General features: G+C 42.0%; 1 protein-coding gene and 1 pseudogene across 3 annotated transcripts in view; both read right to left on the bottom strand.

Moving 5' to 3' along the window:
• The window catches only part of CUNH20orf194 (chromosome unknown C20orf194 homolog), a 107,465-nt gene that overhangs the window by 39,884 nt on the left and 44,756 nt on the right, over nucleotides 1-22,825 (bottom strand). For all 3 annotated transcript variants that reach the window (XM_019205552.1, XM_019205550.2, XM_019205551.2), the window contains 7 exons: nucleotides 21,143-21,187; nucleotides 20,285-20,330; nucleotides 16,326-16,437; nucleotides 14,738-14,808; nucleotides 13,354-13,404; nucleotides 11,576-11,666; nucleotides 928-1,031 (listed from right to left, as the gene is read on the bottom strand). In XM_019205552.1, coding sequence (XP_019061097.1) covers nucleotides 928-1,031; nucleotides 11,576-11,666; nucleotides 13,354-13,404; nucleotides 14,738-14,808; nucleotides 16,326-16,437; nucleotides 20,285-20,330; nucleotides 21,143-21,187 — 520 coding nt within the window. The remainder of the gene's footprint in view (nucleotides 1-927; nucleotides 1,032-11,575; nucleotides 11,667-13,353; nucleotides 13,405-14,737; nucleotides 14,809-16,325; nucleotides 16,438-20,284; nucleotides 20,331-21,142; nucleotides 21,188-22,825) is intronic.
• Nucleotides 4,583-4,763, bottom strand: LOC117285248 (annotated as a pseudogene).

The following is a 22,825-nucleotide window of genomic DNA, read 5'->3' as shown; positions in this document are numbered from 1 at the left end:
TTGGTACCAGGGATTGAACTCAGGTCCTTGCGCTTGCAAGGCAGGCCACCGAACCGCTGAGCTAAATCCCCGGCCTCTTACTTTGATTTTTTGAGAGATAAGAATTAACCTATTGTTCCAGTATTGTTTCTTAAATGAGATTCCCTTTCCTCCCTGATAATGGAAGATTCCTTTAAGCTAACACCAAAGCTTTTCTCTAACAGGACCATTTGATCTGCCCAGCTGGTCTGCCTGCATTTCTGAAGTAATTATGACAACAGGTTTTACGTGGAAGAAAGACTTGCTCACGAACTCATCTTCTGAGCAATCTGACCCATCTCTGTCAAGACATCACTTTGAGGCTGGCTTTAGGGCTGACACCAGGCTAAGTGGAAAGAAAGCCTGGCCTCTGCTGCTATGTCCCACTGAGAGGTATGCTGTGTTTAGCCAGTGAGTACAGGCTTGGGGGTGGGGTTCACGGCTATTCTTGCCTAAGGAAGAGTAAGTGGGCAAACTTAAATGATGGGAGCTAGAGATTAAGCCTGAGTATATGAGGGAGGTGGGCTAAGCCTTCATGGGAAGTTAGTCACTTCCCTTTCTATGGCCCACTTATAATCCTTTCCTATGGGCTAAGGTAGTAAGTGGAGCTCCACCAATGCCAAAGGATGATGCCTCTTTCTAGTTCTGAAGTGGATGGGCCTTTGTGTCTGTGGGTCAGAGACTGCCTGTGAGGGGCCACTCACTGGAAACCTTTTCAGTCTACTTCCCAGTTCTCTTTGGGATGAATGACTTGGGCATATGAACCTGATGGGAAATCCTGAAGAACTGATTAAGCGAAATAATTTATCAGCTTACTGAGACCATTTCAAAATCAAAAGGGCTGGGATAAAGTTCAGTGTAAAGGTTCTGGATTCAATTCCTAGGACTGCAAAAAAGAAAGACACTTACCCCATCATAGAAAGAAATAGAATTCATGTGATCCTTAGAGATGATGATATTTCCATGATGACGGTGAGAAAACAAAAGGCCACTGGAGAAGAAATGCACATTCCCTGAAAGTAAGGGAGAGAGCTGTCAGAGCTGCAGAGCTGGGTCCTGGAGGCCAGTTTTCAATGTTCTCCTGCAGACACCAGAGTGCTAACTGCAGACCAATGTCAGCATTATGGTGTGTTTAGATGTCACCCCAAAGCCTCACGTGGTCATAAGCAGGGCTTTTTCAGAAGTGGTGGATCCAGATTGATTCATGGTGACTGATTCATGGTGACTGATTCATGGGGCAATGGTAGGATTACGGCTGTGAGTGCTATCACCCTAAGGGTGGATGGCCTGGATACAAGGTAAGGAAGAGAAGGAGGCTTGCTACTAGTTACTTACAGTTTATCTCTGGCTTGCTTTTGCTGTCTTCTGCCTGTCATGAACTGTTTTTCCTCTGTGATGCCCCTCTGCCAGGCCACTCTTAGAGCCAGTGGATTATAGACTGAAACCTTTACAAACTGTGAGCCGAAATAAACCTTTTTTCCTTTAACTTTTGAGTGTTGAGTATTTTGTCTCAGCAAGAAAAAAATGTAACTGACAGTCAGTAGTGCTTATGTGACCCAATTTATATGCTGAGCGCTGTGCTCTAGGGAAGTCAAAGTAACTTCATAGACCCTCGGAGAGAAACAACATAAATACAATCTTTGTATAAGTATTTAAAAAACAAGACGTATCTAAACTATCAGCTGGCAGGAGAGGGCAAAATTCACATTCCCTTTTAGGTGTCTTCCAAGAAAATGCACTAAAAAAAGACTGGGTATAGAGTCTGCTCCATTACTGAACTTACAGACTTTTTCCTGATTTGACAGAAGCTAGCTCAACCCTAGAGATCACCAGAAGCAGCACCAGAGTTTCAGCTGAAGTCTTAGCTGGTGATGTGGCCAGCAAAGCAACATCTGAGTTAGGTGCTAAGTGGGTTATATGGACACTGGGAGCTTGCTGTTCTACAGTTCTCCAAAACAGGATGGGTGACAGGTGGACAGTGGATGTGGGTTTCTCAGGCCAAGGATTCAGTTTTAAGGAGGACTGCTGATTCTCAGGTGTACAGTCACACAGAACAGCTCAGTCTAGGCCCTAAGGAAAAATATGGCTAATTAAGACACAGAGAAGAGGCAACACAGAAAATATGGGTAAGAAAGATGACAAAGATTAAAGTTTGTTGTAGAGTCCAGAGCACCCATCAGACCCCTGGGGAAGCTGCCATCTGGAGCTGGCTTAAATTAGATTCTTTCTGTTCCTCTAACAGTCTTCCTTTATAGGTTTTCACACACAGAGCAGAAAAAAGGAGTTTAAGACACACGTTTCAGGGATAGTATCATAAATATCTTACTAAAAAGGGGAAAGTCTAGAAACAAAAGGTAATACAAGTCCTTGTAGCTCAGAGAAGCAGCCCCAAAGCTCTGGAGGTTACAAAGATAAGAGCAAAGGTAGCTGGAAATGATGGTGCATTCCTGTAATTGTAGCAACTTTTGCATGGCTGAGGTAAGAGGAGCAAGGTTTGAGGCCAGCCTGGGCAACTTAATGAAACCCTATCTTGAAATAGAATAAAAAGGGATGGGGTTATAAAGCTCAGGAGTAGAGTGTTTGCTTAGTATGCACCAGGCTCTGGGTTCAATCCACAACACACACACACACACACACACACACACACACACACACACACACAGAGAAGGATGGAAGGAGGGAGAAACGAGAGAGAAGGAACAAAGAAAAAGTGAGAGTATGGCTAAGAGTATGAGGGTTACCTCTGAGTCAGGGGTGAGGAATCCTCAGACTGCAAGTTCTGAAGGCTTCCTGAGAAGGTGGGGTTTGGGAAGGAAGCAAGGGCCTAGTGAATATGTGTTAACAGTAGATGGGGAGAAATGTGGGAATGGGAGGCAGTTTTTAGGTACAAGAAGGTGTGGAGCCAGACTCTCAACAGAAGAACTAGAGGGCCAAGTCATGGGGATTTACCAGCTTTCTCATCAGGACAGGATTCTGGGCAGCAGCAGTCAGCTCAGTTCAAGGAATCCAGGTTCAAGCGTGTAAGCCTTCAACCTCTAAAGTAAAGCCTGGCTTTCCCCATATACTGCCTTGCACCAAGGCCTATTCTCACCCCAAGTTCTTCACCCCTGCTTCCAGGCCTCTCCCCTCTCCTTTACTCCCTGGGGACATAAATCCCTCCCTCCCTTTACTGCCCACATCTGTTCTGCTCATGCCATAGTATTTCAAACAGCTCAATGTGCTCAGTCATTCCTTCCAGAGTCCTCATTCCCATTGCTTCTGAGGGATCATGGAATAGGTCCAGGCCACACTGAACTCTTCCTCAAGGCCAACTGCACAGCAATGATGAAGAACGCAGGTTGCCGCACCTGAATCTTCAGGCCCAGAGCCTACTTTCTGGCTCCAGCACCTCATCTTTTTAGCTATCTCCCCAAGTCCTGTCCTCTGATAATACTGAGCTTTTGGAGCCTTTGGTTTTCTCATTTGCTCCTAAAGGTAAATAATTTTAGACATTCCTTTCATTCACATCAAAGGCTTATTCCCTTGGGATAGGAGGTACCTTTAATCTGTTTTAGCAAGGAAAAGGGATGGGATTAGACTCTATTTTGTCTTATTTTAATTTTTGGTACCAGGTATCGAACACAAAACCTTGAGCTTTCGTGGCACCACTGAGCTAAACTCCTGGCCCTGACTTTATTTTTTTTCCCTGACTTTATTTATTTACTATTATTATTATTGTTTTTTGGGTACTAGGGATCGAACTTGGGTCCATGAGCTTGCAAGGAAGACCACAGAAACAATAAGCTAAATCCCCCTTCCTTACTTTTTAATGATAGCAAAGTTTTATCAAAGTTAAGAGGATAAACAAGCTCTGCAGAGTAAGTCTGGGCCAAGTAAAAGTAGGAAAATAAGTACTTCCTAACTGGGCATGGTCACACACTCAGGAGGCTGAGGCAGGAGGAGTGCCCTGAGTTCAAGGACAGATTTAAATTCAAGGACTGGGGGATCCTGTCTCAAAAGAACAACAACAACAACAAAACACTCTATAGCTCGAGGATGGGCATCATGAAAAAAATACAGTGGCCAGACTATTTTATTGTTTTTTTTTTGAGATATGGTCTTGCTGTGTACTTGAGGTTTGCCTTGAATCACTATATACTCTAGACTGGCTCAAACTTGCAGTCTCAGCCTCCCAAATGCTAGGATTACAGACAGTGCACCACCACACCTGATGGGAAGACTTTATTCAGTATTTCTTAAGTATCAAGCATATCAAATACATGACAGTTTTACATCTTGGCAAAAATTCTAAGAGGTGGTTGGATGTGGTGGTACATGTCTGTATTCCTAGCACTCTGGAGGTAGGAGGATTTTAAGTTTGAGGTCAGCCCGGGAAACTTAGCAACTTAGTGGTTTCTAAGACTTGAAACCTTAATGGGTATGAGAGTATCTCAAAATAAAAAAATAAAATAAAAAAAGAGATGGGGATGGAGCTCAGTATGAGGGCCTTAGATTCAAACCACCCCCCATACTGCCTCTCCTCTAAAAGTAAGCAATGGTATTGCTGTTTTCTTAGAAAATGGAAGCTGCTCAAACTGTGTTCCCTGCCCACTGACAAATGGCAGTTGCAGCAAAGCAACACCAAGAACCAGCTTCATGCTCAGAAAGGAACACTATGCCTCTTCATCATGGCTTCCGGTAGTCTACACGATTTGTGAAACTCTCTAGTAATGAACTACACAAATGATCCCGGAATGTACAACCTTGGTATTAATCTTCTTGTAGGGATGAGGAAAATCAAGTTTACAGAGGTTTCCCAAAAAGTCAGTTACTTGGTGAGAAAACCTGGGTAGAGAACACCAGTTTGTTTGACACTAAAGTACAATGCCATGACGGATCCCTGAAGGCCTCTCACCCCTTCTTCACTTCAGTTTTCTTCTGCGGCTATCTGAAGATGTGCATTCCACCTCTTCAGCTTCAGCAGTCCTACAGTATGGCCCTCCCACCACAGGCTCTCGGTTCCTGCTATCAGCCCATACAGACCACAGCAATCCATGACCTTCAGAGCTCTCCCAAGCTACAACTTCAATAACTCCTGAAAAGAGGGCTCTACAGGTGTCATGAAGTATAAACTGGTCCTCTATCTATTGCTGGTATACGCACAATTCTGTGTCCCGAGCTCACTCTGCACCCCACCTCTGAAATGACACTTTTCTCAGAATCAATTTCAGTACTAGTTGAGGGCCTCTTGAACAAACCAAAATACTTCCAAAGCTTTCAGAAAAGAGCAGATATTGAGCACCTCCTCAAGAAGAAGGGAAAGGGATGGTTGAGGGTGGTTATCCCTAGAATGATTTTCATTCTGTGTTCATGAAAGTACTGTATGTGACAGCTAAAAAGGTTTTTTAAAGAAAGAAAGAAAACAAAACAAAACAAAAAAACCAAAGCAAGAACACCAAAACTGAGACACCTATGCATGTACCACCCAGGCTAAGAAATCATGCATTCTAGGACGTTTGAAGCTCCCTGCATGTCCTTCCTCAGTGGCAGCTCTTCCCTTCCACCCACAGAAAACTAATATGCTCAATTCAAGTAAGTGCATCCATAAACCACATATTACTTATTATTGTCTGTTTTTGCTTTCATAAAAATGGAATCCTAATAATTTGTTCTGTGACTTAGTGACTTTTAACATTCTGTTCCTGTTCATCATCCACATTGTAGGTAACATTCAGCTGTATAAGTCATTCATGTTTAGTGTAATGCAGAACTTCTTTTTTGAAGCATTCTTAGCTGGGTGTGCATATGCAACTCCAGCACTTGGGTCTTGGGAGGCTGAGGAAAGAGGACTGCCACAAGTTTGAGGCCAGCCTGGGCTACACAGTGAGTTAAAGGCCAGCCTGAATGACATAGTGAGGCTGTATAGGAAAAAAAAAAAAAAACAAAAAAAAGTGTCCCCTAAAAGCTTCATCTAGGTACGAGACAAACATGAGAGACTGAAAAATGAAGACAACAGAGAGCATGATGACCATGTGACTACTACCTTGTCCTGCCCCTCACCCACCCAAAGGTGAAAATCACTATGGTTCCCAGAGTTCTCAGGGTGTGCTCACTGCCCTATGTGTCAGTAGGACTCACACTCTTACTCTCATTGCTGAACAATTTCTACTTAATGGAAAAACAACTCTAGAATGTAAATCAATACAGGGAAGCCAGGGATGATGGTACATACCTGTAATACCAGCACTCTGGGAGGCTGAGGTAGGAGGATTGCAAGTTTGAGCCCAGAGTGGATAATTTAGTGATTTAGCAAGACCATGTCTTTAAAAAAAATGCTGGGGTATAAAGCTCAGTGCAAAGGCCCTGGGTTTAATTCCCAGTACTGAGAAAAGACACTGATATAAGAACTACCAAAGAGTTAAGAAACAAATACCTCAAATCTCATGCATAACACTCTACAGTGAAGGGGTAAAAAATATAAAATAATCCCTGGCTCAAAAATTTGGTATCACACCTGGAAATTATAGCTGTGCACGGTCACATGTGTCTACTATAGTCCTACCTACTTGGAAGACTAATCATTTGAGCCCAAGAATTCTGGGCCAGCCTAGGCAATATAGTGAGATCCTCTCTCTCTTTTGAGATAGGGTCTCAATATGTAGTTCAGGTGGGTTTTTTTTGTTTTTGCTTTTTGTTTTTTTTGAGACAGGGTCTCACTATGTAGTTGAGACTGACCTGGAACTCACTATATAACCCAGGCTGGTCTCAAACTCACAACGATCCTCCTGCCTCAGCCTTCCAAGTGCTGGGATTACAGGTGTGAGCCACCACGCCTGATTTCAGGTGGGTTTTGACCTTACTATTAGCCAGGCCTGCCTTGAATTTCAGTAATCTTCCTGCCTCTGCCTCCCAAGTGCTGGGATTACAGGCATGAGCGACCACAACTGGTATGAGAGCCTGCCTCTTAAAAAACAAAGAAATGGAAAAGAATATAGATTATTAGGATCAATAAAGAATTTAGAAGTTCGGGCTATAGCTCAGTAGTACACTGAGCATACTACCTAAGTATGAATGCATGAGGCTTTAGGTTTACTCTCCAGCACCAAATATGGACAAGCACAAGCTCATGAGAACACCCAAGTCCCTACACATTAGTAAGGCTCCGGGCTACAAAACCAATATATACTCAATGCAGTTAATCCTATAATTCCACTATCACCAACAAAAACCATCATTAAAAAAGAACAGCAAGAAAGATATAAAATGAGAACATTGGGCTGGGTGTGGTGGTACACACCTGTAATCCCAGCACTTGGGAAGCTGAAGTAGGAGAATCATTTTGAGTTCAGGCCAGCCTTAATTACAGAGTCCCTATCTCAAAAACAAAAACAAGGGCTGGGGATTTAGCTCAATGGTTCTGCTTCCTGCTTGGCAAGGGCAAGGTCCCAGTTCGATCCCCTGGTACGAAAAACAAACAAAAAAGGGTCAGAAATTTAACTCACTGGTGCCATGCCTGCCTCTCAAGTGCAAGGTCCTGAGTTTGATCCCTAGTGCCCCCTGAAAAAAACCAAATCAAAACAAAAACAAAAAAAACAAAAAAGGGAGAAAATTATTAATACTATACTGAAAAACATTTTAAAATTACATAGATATCTGCTGGGCATGGTGGCACATGCCTGTAATCCCAGCACTCGGGAGGCTGAGGCAGGAGTATCACTGTGAGTTCAAGACCAACCTGGGCTATATAGTGAGTCACAGTTCAGTCTCAACTACATAGTGAGACCCTGTCTCAAAAAAAAAAAAAAAAAAAATTACATAGATATCATGCTCACAGATTGGAAAACTCAGGCCTTAACTTTTTTGTTCTTGAGACAGTCTCCCTGCATAGTATAGGCTGGCCCTGAATTCACTGTGTAGTCCAGGTTGACCTCAAACTCACAGCAATTCTCCTGCCTCAGCTTCTTGTGTGCTGGGGCTACAGCATGCTCTGTTATGTTTATTGCAATCCTGTGCTAGTCCCAATATCACAATAATAAAAAAAAAAAAAAAAAAAAAAAAAAAAAAAAAAAAGCAAGCCCCAGGAGACTACGTGCGGTATGATTCTACTTGGATTAAGTTCAAAAATGAGACATTGTTTAGGGATATAGTCATGTGGGGTAAAACTCTAAAGCAAGTTCTTGAGGATTAGGTACTGGGCAGCCTGCCTGACCATGGTCAACAGGGCATGGAGAAAAGGGCACATGAAGGACATGAATGTATGGGAAGCTGGACAACAAAAAGTCTTGTGATAGCAGAACTCACTAGCTGGGGAAGGAAAAATGTTCTGAGGCTGGAAGCAATTCAAGGTAAGGGAAAGACTATTCCTCTCACCTGTAAGTAGTCCGATGGGTAAAAATAGTAAAACCCATACCTTCCTCCAGACCCAGACCACCTTGCAGATGCTGCCAAATTCTTAGCACAACCTCAAGCAATCTTTAGGCTTCCACGGGACTCAAGATGCAGAATTGTCAAAACACTAACACTTGAGCTTCAGGACCTTTAGCCTGCCAAACCCCTTTTCAGTTAGAGAAAAGCCCTAAGCACTTTATATTATTTCAAAAAAAAAAAAAAAGTAAGTAAGAAAGAAAGAAAGAAAAAGCCTCTAAAGGGTATAAATGTCAAAATTTATAATAAGCCCCTGGTCTAAACCCTTAAATTGCCAGGCATGGTGGCACACACCTGTAATACCAGCACTCAGGAGGCTGAGGTAGGAGGATTGCTGTGAGTTTGAGGACGTAGGCTCAACAGTGAGTTTAAGGCCAGGTTCAACCGCACAGTGAGACTCTGTCTCAAAAAAAACAAAAAAACAAAACCAAAAACCAAAAACCAAAAGCAAACAAACCAACCAAAAAACACCCTCAAAAGAATCTTTAGGTTATAAAATGTTTAAAACACCGCCTGGCGAGACTCTTGGTTAAATTCTCTGCTTCTATTGAATTTTCTTGCCTCAGAAAATTAGATTTCCCTTAGGAACTATCAAAGTTTGAAATCTAAACTCTTGAAAGCATGTGACTAATAAAGTCGCAGAAACCCATGGCTGTGCTCTTTATTTTTAAATTTTTTTGCTCTTTATTCTTATAAAGAGACTAAGGATACAATGACTCTTGCTGGATAACTAAATATAATGCAAGATTAATTTTCTTATAAGGTCCTTTGCTAAGAAGGTACAAACTAATTTTGGCAAGGATCCTTGCTAAATATTATAACTGGCTCAAGGATAACAGCACACAAGCACCTCTTGTGTTGTGACTACAACTTGCTTTCAAAACACTATGCAATACTGCTCCAATACCAGTAGCAGTGTCACACATTGGATGATTTCCACAAATGTTCCTAACCCCCAGGTGTTCTGCACCAAGATCTGGAAAAGCAGAAATGAACAGCCCATTGTGGCAGAGGAATTATAATGGTACTATTACCAACCCAGCATTTTGTAGACTAAAACCAGAACTCCTTGTGCTTTGTTGTCTATGTGAATGGCGGAGCTGGACCAGTGATATGAAAACAGGGAGAGGAATTTGCCACCAGATAGAATAGTTTCAGCAAGAACAAATCATCCAGAAAGGGGATTTGCTTAGCAGAGGTTGAGGAATTTGCAGAGTAGTCAGATCTCTTCCTTCCCTAAAAAGTACTCACAAGAAAATGTTATTTGGGCTGGGGAGATAGCTCAGTGGTAGAGTGCTTGCCTAGCATGCATGAAGCCCTGGGTGCAATCCCCAGCAATATCCCCCACCCCATACACACAGAGTTATTTTGAGGAAGCAAAAGGAACATGAAGAGAATTCCCATGAAATTCACGTGGTTCTTGAGAAATTTTTTATCAGTGAAACATTACCAGCTTGGACTGAAAGGGACAGAGTATATACAAAATGAAAGAATGTTCATCACCTCCCAGAATTCTACTGGCAAGAAGCAAGGTGATAAAACTACTTAGCCTACAAATAAGGTGCTACCTTTTACTGAAAAGGATGGATGACAGAAGTGTGGCTGTAAGCACACAGGGCAGAGCCATGATTCCAGAGTAAAAGCAAGAACGCAAAGACTTTTGATGAAACCAAGAGCTGAGAGCCATGGAAAGCTATTCCCAGGTCTTGAGTCCTAATAAAGAACTACTGTCTTGGAAATGGTAAGTGATTCAGATGGCAGAACCAAGAGTCCAGAAGGCAAAACCAAGAGCTCAGAGGGTAGAACCAAGAACCCAGAGGGCACAGCTGTGAGCCACAGGAAATAATTCCCAGGTTTGAACCTAATCAGGTAGTTGGAATTGGCCCAAACAGATTTCCTTTTTATATTCACTATTTTTTCTAATTTAATTTTAATTAAACATGTAATACATAATAGATACATTAAGTGTGGGGAATTGGTACATAGATATAGTGCATCTTGATCCTTTTTACTTCTTCACCTTCTCCCCTCCCACCATCCACCAGCTAGATTTCAAAGCTGCCTTAGGCTACTGATACGCTGCTGATACATCTTCATTTATTTTCTCCTCTTTCTGAACCTGAAGTCTGTAACTGTTATCTTATGCTAGTCCCACCTTGTATGTGAAAGCTGAGGGCAGGCAACTTGTCTTTTTAGTTTCACAGGTCCAAAGATAAGGAAAAGGCTTGAGTTTAGAACTGTAATCCCAGCACTTGGGAGGCTGAGGCAGGAGGATCTCTGAGTTTGAGACCAGCCTGGGCTACATAGTGAGTTCCAGGTCAGTCTCAACTACATAGTGAGACCCTGTCTCAAAAAACAAAACAAACAAACAAACAAAAAGAAGCTGTCCTTGATAATATTACACTGTTGAGCCTTGTCTATATGGGGTTTAGATAATCTCAATGATGAGATATGAGATATTTGAACCCACAAGATTTGGGATTTTGAACTGCTATTTTACGGTATGAGAACTTTTGGATTGTATTTTGCTTAAGGGAGGTGTGAACCATGGCAGCTAGGGGACAGACTGGTATGAAGGCAATTTCAAACAAGATTGCTAAAATGGAGAGGGCCCCAGGGGGAGGAACTATGAAAGGAGGACCTGAGGACAAAACAGAGGGATCTGGTGGGCAAACAACCTGGATGAACTAGGGAGCAGATTCTTCAAAAGGGTGTCCAGATAAGATCCTAGCCTAGCTGCTCCTTGATTTTGACCTCATGAGACCTGGATCCAACCAAGCCCCGTTGGACTTCAACACTCAGAACATGAGATAATAAGGAGGTATTTTTTAAGCTACTAAATTAGTAGTGATCTGTTATCCAAATTTTGTTTAGGCCTACAGATTCTATTTCTGGAAATGCTGCTCTATCCCATTCTGAGTCAGAGACAAGAGGACCAGGTGCAATTTTGGGACCGCCCTTGTGCTTGTGAAATTAGCACAAATTCCCTTATCTAAAAAGAGGGTGGATCAAAAGGAAACAGCTATAAGAAAACATTTCTATACCAACAAGTCTTTTCAAATAGCAGATGTATTATTAATCACAAAACCCATGCTAATATTAATAAATGAGGGGCCCAGATACAGTCAAGAACAGAAAAGTCACAGCTGTTTACCTTCCTCAGGCCAGGGCTGTAGATTGCTGGGATAAAGATATACTCCTTCTCCTCCTGCTGCTAGGAAAGTGCCCAGGAAACACTCATCCCCCTTAAAAACAACAACAGAGCAAAAAGCAAGTGATTCATAGCATAAATACAGAGATGAAAATCTTGTTCAATTTTGTCTGTCTAAAAAGTTGAGTCACCTAGGTATAGTGGGGCATGCTTATAATCCCAGCACGCTTGGAGGCTGAGGCAGGAGGATAGCAAGTTCAAGCCCAGCCTGGGCAACTTAGTGACTTAGTGGGGCCCTGGGTTCAATCCAGTACTCAAAAATTAATAAATAAATATAAACAAACAAATTAAAATAAAAAGCTGAGTCAGACTCAGATACAGTGAGTATATGTGGTTCTTTAGCATGTTACTAGCACCCCTGATTTGTACTGAGAAAAGAAATGTTAGGGTCCTATCTGACTCCACACATCACAGCCTATGATGTCTGTTTGTGGATTTATTTCTTATGTAAAAATGGAGTCAGCTTCATCTCAGCCTAAACCAGTGGTGGCGAACCTATGGCACGTGTGATACGGCGAGCATGCCGAGTTCTCTATGTTGGCGCACAAGCCAAGTTGTCCCAGCAGCTGAGCATTGGATAACAGTTGTTTTTACTAAACTAAAACCTTAGCATTCAGGTTTAATTGCAGCATGGGAACTTTGCCATAAATAAGTGGGTTTTGGGTTGCAATTTGGGCATTGGCTTTAAGAGGTTCATCATCACTGTCCTAAATTCTTGATGTCTCAGCTTGACATGCTAGGCCAATATGAGATCTGCCTTTTTTGTTTTTGTTTTTGTGGTACCAGGGATAGAACTCCGGTCCTTGAGCTTTTGAGGCAGGCCACCAAACGGCTGAGCTAAATAAATCCCTGGCCCTAAGATCTGCTTTTAATAGTACTTGGAGTTGGGTGTGACTGGTGCATGCCTGTAATCCCAGTGCTTAGGAAGCTGAGGCAGAAGGATGGCTGTGAATTTCTGGCAGGCATGGGCTACAGAGTGCATTCAAGGCCAACCTGAACTAATATATACATATATATATAAATAAAATGGTCTTTTTTTTGGTACCCGGGATCAAACTCGGGCCCTTGCTCTTACAAGGCAGGCGGTGGAACCACTGAGTCAAATACCCGGCCCAAGCTTGAACTGTATTGTGAGACCCTGTCTCAAAAAACAAAGCAAACAAAAAAACTTCTTGGAGGTTCTGAAAACATCAAAAGGAGTTAGGTACAGCAGTATACATCTATAATCAGCACTCTGGGAGGTTGAGACAGAAAGAGCGCAAATTCCAGCTCTGCCTGGGAAAATTAGTGAGACTCTGTCTCAAAAGTGGGGGGCAGGGGCGTACCTCAGTGTGAGGTACAATCCCCAGTTCTACAAAAATAAATACATAGGGGCTGGGAGTTTAGCTCAGTGGCAGTGGGCCTGCCTTGCAAGTGCAAGGTCCTGAGTTTGATCCCTGGTACTGAAAAAACAAAACAAAACAAAACAAAAAAACACACAACAAAAATAAATAAATAAATAAATAAATACCCAACACCAAACATCATCTGAATGGCAGAAAGCATCTCTCTAATTTTGTCCCTCATAAATGGTTATTCCAGAGGTCTTTGGAAAAGGGGAAGAACACAAACAGGAGGAATTGAAGACAAAGAAATAGAATACAGAAAGATGAAATCTCTTAAATTATGTTTACATTTTATTCTGACATGATAGTAACACTGAGAACCAGAAGGCTACTCACCCTCACTGCTTGCTGGGTTTTCTCAGACAATTTTACTTCATTATCTTCTACCTGTGTCCAACAAAATTCGGATGTTCAGTTTAACACTTCAAGGGCAAAATCCAACTGGGTCTCAAAACTGTGTTCAGACACTTTCGGGAGACTGAGCAGCCCCCACGTGCCCAGTGGGCTCAGGCCCCGACAAGCTGGCAGAGGCAGCTGTTGGTCACAGGCTCAAAGCCTTACGCCACAGTAGGTTCTCTTGCTGGGACCTACGGTCCTGCCAATGAGCTTATGGCAGGTGGAGAGGGCATGGTAATCTCCACTTACATGTCACTCCACAGGAAAATAGCTATTTTTTTAGGGATGAAAGAATGAGAATATTCTAAAATATCTTTCACCCAGGGATGTAGTTCAGTTTCTCAGTTTCGCCACACCAGCCTGGCAAGTGCAAGGTCCTGAGTTTAATCCCCAGTACCCAAAATATACAAACAAAATCTTTCAGCTGGGTGTGGTGTACATGCCTGTAATCTCAGCCTCTCAGGAGCCTGAGGCAGAACTGCTGTGAATTCAAGCCCACCTGAGTTACATAGTGAGATCCTGTCTCAAAAAAAACAAAAACAAAAACAAAAAAATTTCAGTGTGCTCTCATTTAAACATACTTCATGTGAAAGGATGACTCTTTGTTCTCCCCAGCCACATCCAAACTATAGAAACAGAATATAAACAGGTTCTAAAATAGGTACTTAGACCATTAGCAGACTGACTGCTATAATATGTACATTTGGCTTCTCAGCTTAAAAAAATTAATTTATTTTTATTATACATGTTTACAGTACATAATGATTACACTCATTGTGGGAAGTTCAGCCAGGTGTGGAAGTACACACCTGTAGTCCCAGCACTTGGGAGGCTGACACAGGAGGATCACCATGAGTTTGAGGCCAGCCTAGGTTACATAGTGAGTTCAAGGCCAGCCTGAACTGCATAGTGGGACCTGTCTCCCCTATTCCCCCAAAGAAAGAAAGCACATACATGTACATGTACATAACACCTCTTAATTCTTTTTGCTTCCTCCCCTTATTATCAACCTCTAAGCCTCAGTCTCCTCATCTGTAATAGGAGGGTGTTAATTTCTTACTTGCACAATTTAACAGGGACTCACTGAGGTAATTTAGCTCCTTTCTTTTGAAACTTTTCTAAATCTATGAGAAAGTTAAAGAAACAAGATTCATTCATATGAAGAGAAAAGGCCAAGATAAAATTTCCATTCCCAAATTAACAGCTAACTCAAGATCTACAACTCCCCCCTCATGCCCCCGAAAGCCAATGAAGAGGTTCTTCCTCAAATGTCTTCCCCATGTTCTCCAGTTTGGGCCCCCCTTCCCCTGTAAAGGATACTGACCAGCCAGGAGCAGAATCTGGGGATGGCGGCTGTCAGGACTATGCAGCTGGTCTCTGTGGTAACAGTGCCATCTGTAGGAAGACCATAGACATGCTAGTTACTCCCCACCACCTCAGCCTGCCTTGCAGGCCACCCACACAGAAAGTGTCCTCCCTTCCCCTTTTCAGGAGCATGGGCTCTTCTTATTAGTATAAAGAGCCTGATACCCTGAGAAAATGAGAACTTACTCATCTCAGGACAGAGAGATTAATGAGTGAATGGAGAAATATTTCCTCTTGTGATTAAGATGAGTATTTTTCAGACAAATAAAACACACATTTAAATGAAAAACACACATTTAAATGAAAAGTCCTATGGGTGGGCCAGGGATTTAGCTCAGTGGTTCTGCCACCTGCCTCGCAAGCACAAGGTCCCAAGTTTGAGCCCCATACCAAAAAAAAAAAAAAAAAAAAAAAACCCCAGTGGTAAAAGTATTTTCCTACCATGAACCCATGGGTTCAATCCCCAGAATCATAAATGAAAAGTCCTATGAATTAGTCCTTTTATCTTTAATTTTTATCAAGGCAGTACAGGCACTAGAGGTACGCCTATTAAAACCAAACAGACTATTATCAGGATCATCTTAGCAGCATTGAATGTTATCATTGTATAACTTTTTTTTCTTAACTATTTTTCAGACAGGGTCTTGCTATATACTTGGGCTGACCTTGAACTCACTATGTAGCCTAGGCTGGCCTTGAACTTTCAGTCATCCTCCTATTTCAACCTTCCAAGTGCTAGGACTGCAGGTGTGTGCTACCACACTAGGCTCTGTAACAATTTTTTTTTTTTTTGGTACTGGAATCGAACTCAGGACCTTGCACTTGCCAGGCAGGTGCTGGAACCACTGAGCTAAATCCCTGGTCCAGTACTTTTTATTTTTTGAGACAGGGTCTCCCTATGTAGTTGAGTCTGGCCTGGAACTCACTATGTAGACCAGGCTGGTCTCAAACTCACAGCGATCCTCCTGCCTCAGCCTCCCCAGTGCTGGGATTACAGGCGTGCGCTGAGACCAGCCTGGGCTACACAGTGAGTTCCAGATCAGTTTCAACTACATAGAGACCCTGTCTCAAAAAACAAACAAACAGATTAGGAAACTACTGAGGGAGAGACATTTATAGCATTTTCTGCTAACATAAAACATAAAAACAAAGGGCACCAAATTATTGTTCCAAATTGCTTCCAAACTGATGACTATTGATGCTATACATCTTCATACATACATGAATCTCTTTTCTTAATTTTCTGCCTCTGTAAACAGCCTGTTCATATTTTTTGTCCATTTTACCACTGGACTGCCTATTTTTCTTTTCTTTTCTTCTCCCCAGTACTGGGGATTAAACCTAGAGCCTTGCACATGCTAAGCAAGCTCTACTTTTGAGCTATATCCTTAGCCCTGTGTATCTGTCTGATTGATCTGCAAAAGCTCCTCATAAATTAGAATACCTGCTATTTGTTTATTATAAATATTTGGCTTTAATTTGTTATTAATTTTACCAAAATTAACAAATTAATTTGCAAGATTTGTTTCTCAAAGACATATACTTACCCTTTTCTTTAACCAAGATCTGAGATGTCAAAAATGATTCTGAGAAGACCACAGATCCTAAGCATCCTCTTTCTCCCAGCAAGTCAGGAATATCATACACAGTCATACAAGCCTGTATCAAGTGAGAAAGAGAGTCAAACCAATTGCCAGCCCAAAACCTTCAGGCAGAGATCCACTGGAAGGAGACCACAAAATGCTGCTTTAAAGCAAATGGCAAGAGAATACTGGAGAATTTCTAAGGAAAACTGGCAATACTCTGATATATACTCCTGAAGTGGGAGGTGGCTTCAGGAACAGCCAGGCATCCCTTGTAATTGTTCCTGGAGCAGAGACACAATAGGATGGAAGAGTACCTTTATGTTTCCATAAGTTCTCTCAAATTATTATTTCCACTAAGAGGCAACTCAGCCTTCATTCTTAACTATGACTGGATCACAGCCCATTAGAGCTGAGGTGTTTCTTCTAGGCTGATACACATACCCCCCACACTCCACTCCCATTACCATAGTCTCACCAGTTCCTTCGGTTTAGGCCTGAATTCTGAACAAGTTTGGAAACTTAGTCATTCACTTAGCACACATGTTTTCACGGATATTTTGAGCACATGTCAATACTTGCACATGCTCCTCTGTGACTGGTAATACTGATATGTCAACTTTATTGGATCAAAAAACACCCAGCAGATTAGTAAAGCACATTGCTGGCTGTGATCTGGGTAGGTCATGAGGTGTGACTGTGAACACTATATATGGGTCCTTGAACATTTTTCTCTGGGACTGTATCCATGCTCTGCTTCCCAGCTGCCATGAACTAACTAGCTTTGCTCCACCAAACCCTTCCACCAGGATGTTTCTGTCTTGGAGCCTGCTGATCATGTACTATATCTCTTAAAACTGTGAGATAAATTGGTAAATTAAACCTTTCCACTTTTAAGCTGTGGGTGTTGGGTATTTTTGTGTCCAGCAAAAGGAACACTGACTAGTATAGAAAACTAGTATGTAGTAGCTGGGCACGGTAAAAAAATCCCAGCACTCATAAAGCTGAGCAAGAGGCTCACTGTAAATTCAAGGCCAGTCTGGGCTATGTAGTGAGTTCAGGGACAGCCCAAACTGTACAGTGAGACTGTCTTAAACAAACAAACAACAAAATCCCCAAAAAGAGAAATGGTATGTAGAGTGGAGGTACTTAACCATGTGGTTTAGAAGCTTTAGGAGCTGGTTTGCTGAAGGAGTTTGGAAAGGTTTAGAGATGTGAGCCAGGGAAGCCTCAGAATGTAGTCATCAGAGTCTAGTGAACGATTTTGGTCAGAGTTCAAAAGACCAGAAAGCCAAAGAGAATGCAGAGAGCAAAAGCGATGCTCAGAAGGTTTCAGGTGGGAACAAGGACTCCATTGGCATTTGGACCAGAGGCCATGTATGTTACTTTGACAGGAAATTTGTTTACATTTATCCATGTCCTGAGACCTTGCAAGAGAAAGATTAAAGGGGGTTAACTAATTTATCTGGTGGTGAAAATTTCAAGACAGCTCAACCTTTAGGCTATGGTATGAGTACTGCTGGCTGCTTTTAGTCCGACATAAAAGTGAGAATTGGGGGCAAAAGACCAAGCAGAAAAATGTGAAAAACCTGAATTTTGGCCTAGAAGGAACCATGGATAAAATTGGAGCCAAAGAGAGATTAATGGCATTAAAAAGAAACTGAGGGTTTGCAAGTACAAGGTCCTGAGTTCGATCCCTGGTACAAAAAAAAAAAAGAAAGAAAGAAAAAGAAAAAGACAAATTGAGTATAGGTATAGGAAGAAATACGTTTTAAAGACATCTCAGAAATCAACAAGATCCCAATGACTGCAGGCTCAGGTCTGTTCTCTTTTAGCCTGAGCATTGCTGAAGAGCAGGGTGCAGAGTTCCTCAAGCTAAGTCTATTTTCACTCATTATTGTCCTAGCATGGAGGGGGGCCCTTGTCCCACCCAAGACAGAGATAGAAATTTTGGTGTGCTTAAAGATATTGCTGGATTCTCAAGTTTAAAAAATGAACACACACACAAAAAAATGAAGAGATTAAAAAGGAAAAAATATAGCTAAAGGTGAAGTCCTTCATTTTTCAAGGTGTCATGATAACAGAATGCACACAGAAGTCAAAAGTAGGCTTTTATGCTTCAATCAATTTTCCAATTAGGCTTGACAAGTGCAAAGTTTATCTAAATCTGTCTCAATAGATTTGGAACATCTGAAGTCACAAATCTTCCTAGGGCTACATGGCTCCTCCTAAATGATGTGAGAATTGTACTTCCTTAGTTCCCAGATTAATCAAATAGGTTCCTGAGCTTTCACTTTCATATTTGACCAACAGTATTGAGGAAGAGGAGAGAGGACACCGAAAAGAATACATTCTTTTGTATGAGGCTGAGGAAGGAAGTTTAATCTCAGCCTGGGCAATAAGCAACTCAGTGAGATTCTGTCTTAAAAACAAAAACAATACAATAAAACATGCAGCCTTTGTTGAATACTTGTATTTCCCATCATATGGCCCAGGGGAAAAAAAATTAAATGATGCCTATCATCAGGAAATCTGTAATATATAGCTAAGGAGAGAAGAGCTTATCAAAAAGTCATCATTAACTTGTTTGTATAGAATTACTCCCTAATTTGTACAGCACAAACTGCAAGGCATATAAAAATATAGCACTTATAGGAAGAAATCAATAGGGAAAACCCATGGAAAAGACAGAACTTCACCTCTGTCTGGATAGGAGGGTAGGATTTGGTCAGAAAGCATCAGCTCTGCCTAGGCTTTCTGGTCCCTTGCTCCTTCCTCTCTGGCACTATTCTCCTCTGTTTTCCCACTGTCATGAACTAAGCACTTTGCTCTGCCATACCCTTCTACTATGATGTTTTTGCCTTGAAGCCAGCTGATGGTGAACTGAAGCTTGTGAAACCATGAGCAAAAATAAACCTCTCCTCCTATAAGTTGCAGATGTTAGGTATTTATCTCAGCAACAAGAAAAATGACTAACACATAACTTTTAAAAACTATCCTTGTACTTTTCTTTGTAGATGAAATACCACTGACAGGAACTTTGCTTTTCCACTGGTGAAGGTGATGGGTACGCACTTGTGTAGACTCATCCACAGCTGCCCACTCAGTTCTCCATGACTAAAGTCTGATGAAGTTGAGGCTCAGGCAGTGGTCACAGAACAGACTGAAGGTAAACTTGTGCACACACATACTACAACCAGAATGTGACTGGATATGCACTGCTTGCCATCTCTTCTCACGTATGCAGCAATAAATACAGCACTTGGCTTGTGGCTGCAACTGGCCTAAAACTCTGGTTCCCCTAGGCCATGACATCCTACACCAGGGACCAGTATCAGAGTATGTCCCTAAGCCATTCCACTGGCCCAATAGTGTGGCTGTAGCACATGGATCAGAAAGCTCTGCTCTGACTACCCCACTTCATTGGAACCCAGGTCTTTATTGACTGTTGTTTAATTAATCAGTCTTCTAGGTCCCTTTTATGGGCATCAACACAAGTCTCTATCTTTTTTCTTTCTGGTACTGGGGATTGAACTCAGGACCTTAAATGCTTGGCAGGCAGGCATGACACCACTGAGCTAAATCCCTGGTTTTCTTTTTTTTTTTTAAAGATAGGGTCTTCCTATGTAGTTCAGGCTTGCCTTGAACTCACTATGTAGCCCAGGCTAGATCTGAAATTGCAGCAATCCTCCTGCCTCAGCCTTCTGAGTGCTGGGATTACAGGTGTGTGCCACCATGTCCAACTCACATATGTCTTTGAGTGCAGAGAAACTGAAAACCTGTTGGTCTACTGGGCAAGGTAAACTTATCCTCAGCTCACATTTCCACGCTAGGTCAGTGAAATCTTAGTTACTACTTCATCCCTTTCAGATGCCCCACTACAGCACACTTCTAGACAGCTGGCTCATAACAGCTCTGCTTACCGTTTTCACGAAGGATAAGTTATCTTCACTGTTCAGAGGCACAATTCTACAAGAAGAGATACATTAAAGAATTTTTTTTTAAATTTTATTGAGTTTATTGGTACATTTTAGGGATACAGTACAGTTACATTCATTGTTGGGATCTTGTACCTCTACATGACAAGTCTTGATTCTCATTTTTTCCCCTTACCTCTGCCCTCCCTTCACCCCCTCCTCCCCTCCCCATCTACAAACACTTTATTTTCATCTTTTCATTCTCTCACATTTTTTTCTTTTCCCTTTTTGTTCTTCCCCTACCCATCCCACCTTCCCTACACCTTTAGCTCCTTTCTTCCCATTTCTAAATGTCAGTAATCTTATTAGAATCTTATGCATTGTTGCAGATTATTCACACCAGGGAAACTATTTGGTATTTACACATGTGTGACTTATTTATTTCACTTAGGAGTATATCTTCAATATGTATCCATTTTCCTATGAATGAATCTATTTTCTCGTTCTTTATGACATTAAAGAACTTTTAACTGTACTGAAATTCACAATGTTCTCTTTTTAAAACAACTCATAACTTGAATTTCATTCAGGGATTTAAAAAACACTAGGTTGGCTACATGCAGAATCAGCACATGGGTCCCTGGAGTGAATTACATCTACCGCTGTCCCTGCCCTCAGCCTTGGGAAGGAGATACTCAGGGTACAAGGGTTCAGTTGCCAGCCCAAGCTCAAGTCCAGAGTGGTGCTGTGGCCAGAGGTGGAACTATGAGATGAACTGCAGCAGTAGTTACCAAGCTGCTGCTCTCTTCTCTTTACCCTCCCAACCTTGCCCCATGCCAGGAGGCCCTACAACCACACACTTACCTTCCCTGATTATTCACAGCCTGTATGTGAAAAGCCGTCTTGGAGCTTTAGACCCAAAACAAAACAAAACAAAACACAAGTCAGTCTCTTCTTCAGAAAGAATGCCTACTGCAAACTGGGAGTGGCCTTCTATTACCCAGGGCCTCCTGACCCACAACGTCTATGCACAATGACTTTCCCCCTCTTCACTGCTTTTGTGACAAGCAGCCAAGACTGCTCTGTGTCCAAGCAGAAGCCAAGTCTCTGCTACTCACAGTTAATTACTGCAGAGCTGCAGGCAGAGTCAGGACTTCAGAGCTGGAAATATCCAAAAACCTTTCTGGCTCTTTTAGTAAAAGACAGTTTTAAAATTGTATAAGCTTAATTTCATGTCTTAAAAAACACAGTTTGTAACACTAACTTACTGTGTGCATTCATGGCTCCTTCCCCTTTCAGGAGCAGGTCTGGTAATTTGATGCAGTTTTTTGTTTTATTGTTTTTTGGGGGGGTTGTACCAGGGATCAAACTTAGGTCCTTACACTTGGGAGTCAGGCAGCAGAACCACTGAACTAAATTCCTGGCCCTAATGTGATGCAATTTGAATCCTCAGTGAAATAATTCTTGTAGAGGGTATGAGACTCTAAGTGGAAAACTGGCCCTGGGAGACTCTCCTCCCATTGCTCAGTGTTTTCCCCTTGTGTCTTCCTCCAGTTAGGGCCTAGAGATCAGGCTCAGGCCTAGGAAGCTCTGAGATTGAGAAATGGCCTGGCCAAGAGCCTGAGGAAGAGGAGGAGAAGGATTGTGTCAGAAGACCTCGGTACAATAGCAGCTAAGGTCCACATGCCCAGTGACTTTGCAAGGTGAGGAGTTCAGAAGACTGATGTAAGCCAGACACGGTGGTACACACCTGTGATCCTAGCTACTCAGGAAGCTGAGTAAAAGGATCCATCTGGGCAACTGTTTTAAAAATAGCCAGACTGTTTTAAAAAATAAATAAATAAAAAGGGCTGGAGATGTAGCTTGGTCATGGTAGGCGGCACAGCACCTGCCTAGTAAGTACAAGGCCCTAGGCTCAATTTCCAGTATTGGGGAAAACAAACAAATAAGCAAGCAAGCAAATAAGCAGACCCAGATAGATGCAGAGTTATCTATTTTGCCTACAGTGACACAGCTGGAAAGTGAAGGATCTTTCTCAAATAAATTCTGCCAAGAAAAGACAGTGAAAGGACCAGGTGTGATGGCACGTGCCTATAATCCCAGCACTGAGGGAGGATCACAAGTATGAGTCGTACCTGGGCACCGTAGCAAAACCTGGCCTGAAAATAAAAAATAAAAAGGGCTCCATGGTAGAGTGACCCTGGGTTGGATCTACAGTACTTCAAAATATATGTGAAAGGCAGTACAGGCCTACAGCAGCCTTCTTCTATGTAATCCCTTTCATGACCAGAACAATAAAATCCAGAAAACATAGGAGCAAGGAGACCCAAAACAAGAAGAGATCCCTATACCACAGAGTTCTGGCTCTTTTCTCCACTTTTGCGGAAATGGCACACAATTCTTCCTGTTAGGTCAAATGACTGACTTATTATCAAATGCTCCTTCTCATTACCCAGGGTGTAGATACAAGAAAATGTGAAATGTAGATTGGAGGCACCACAGAACACAATCCAGAAATATTCTTTTTTTTTTTTTTTTTTTTTTTTT

The sequence above is a fragment of the Fukomys damarensis genome, unplaced genomic scaffold (assembly GCF_012274545.1).
Source record: "Fukomys damarensis isolate Sample0158 unplaced genomic scaffold, DMR_v1.0_HiC HiC_scaffold_7, whole genome shotgun sequence".
Classification (NCBI taxonomy): domain Eukaryota; kingdom Metazoa; phylum Chordata; class Mammalia; order Rodentia; family Bathyergidae; genus Fukomys; species Fukomys damarensis.
This window is presented reverse-complemented; position numbering and strand designations above follow the sequence as displayed.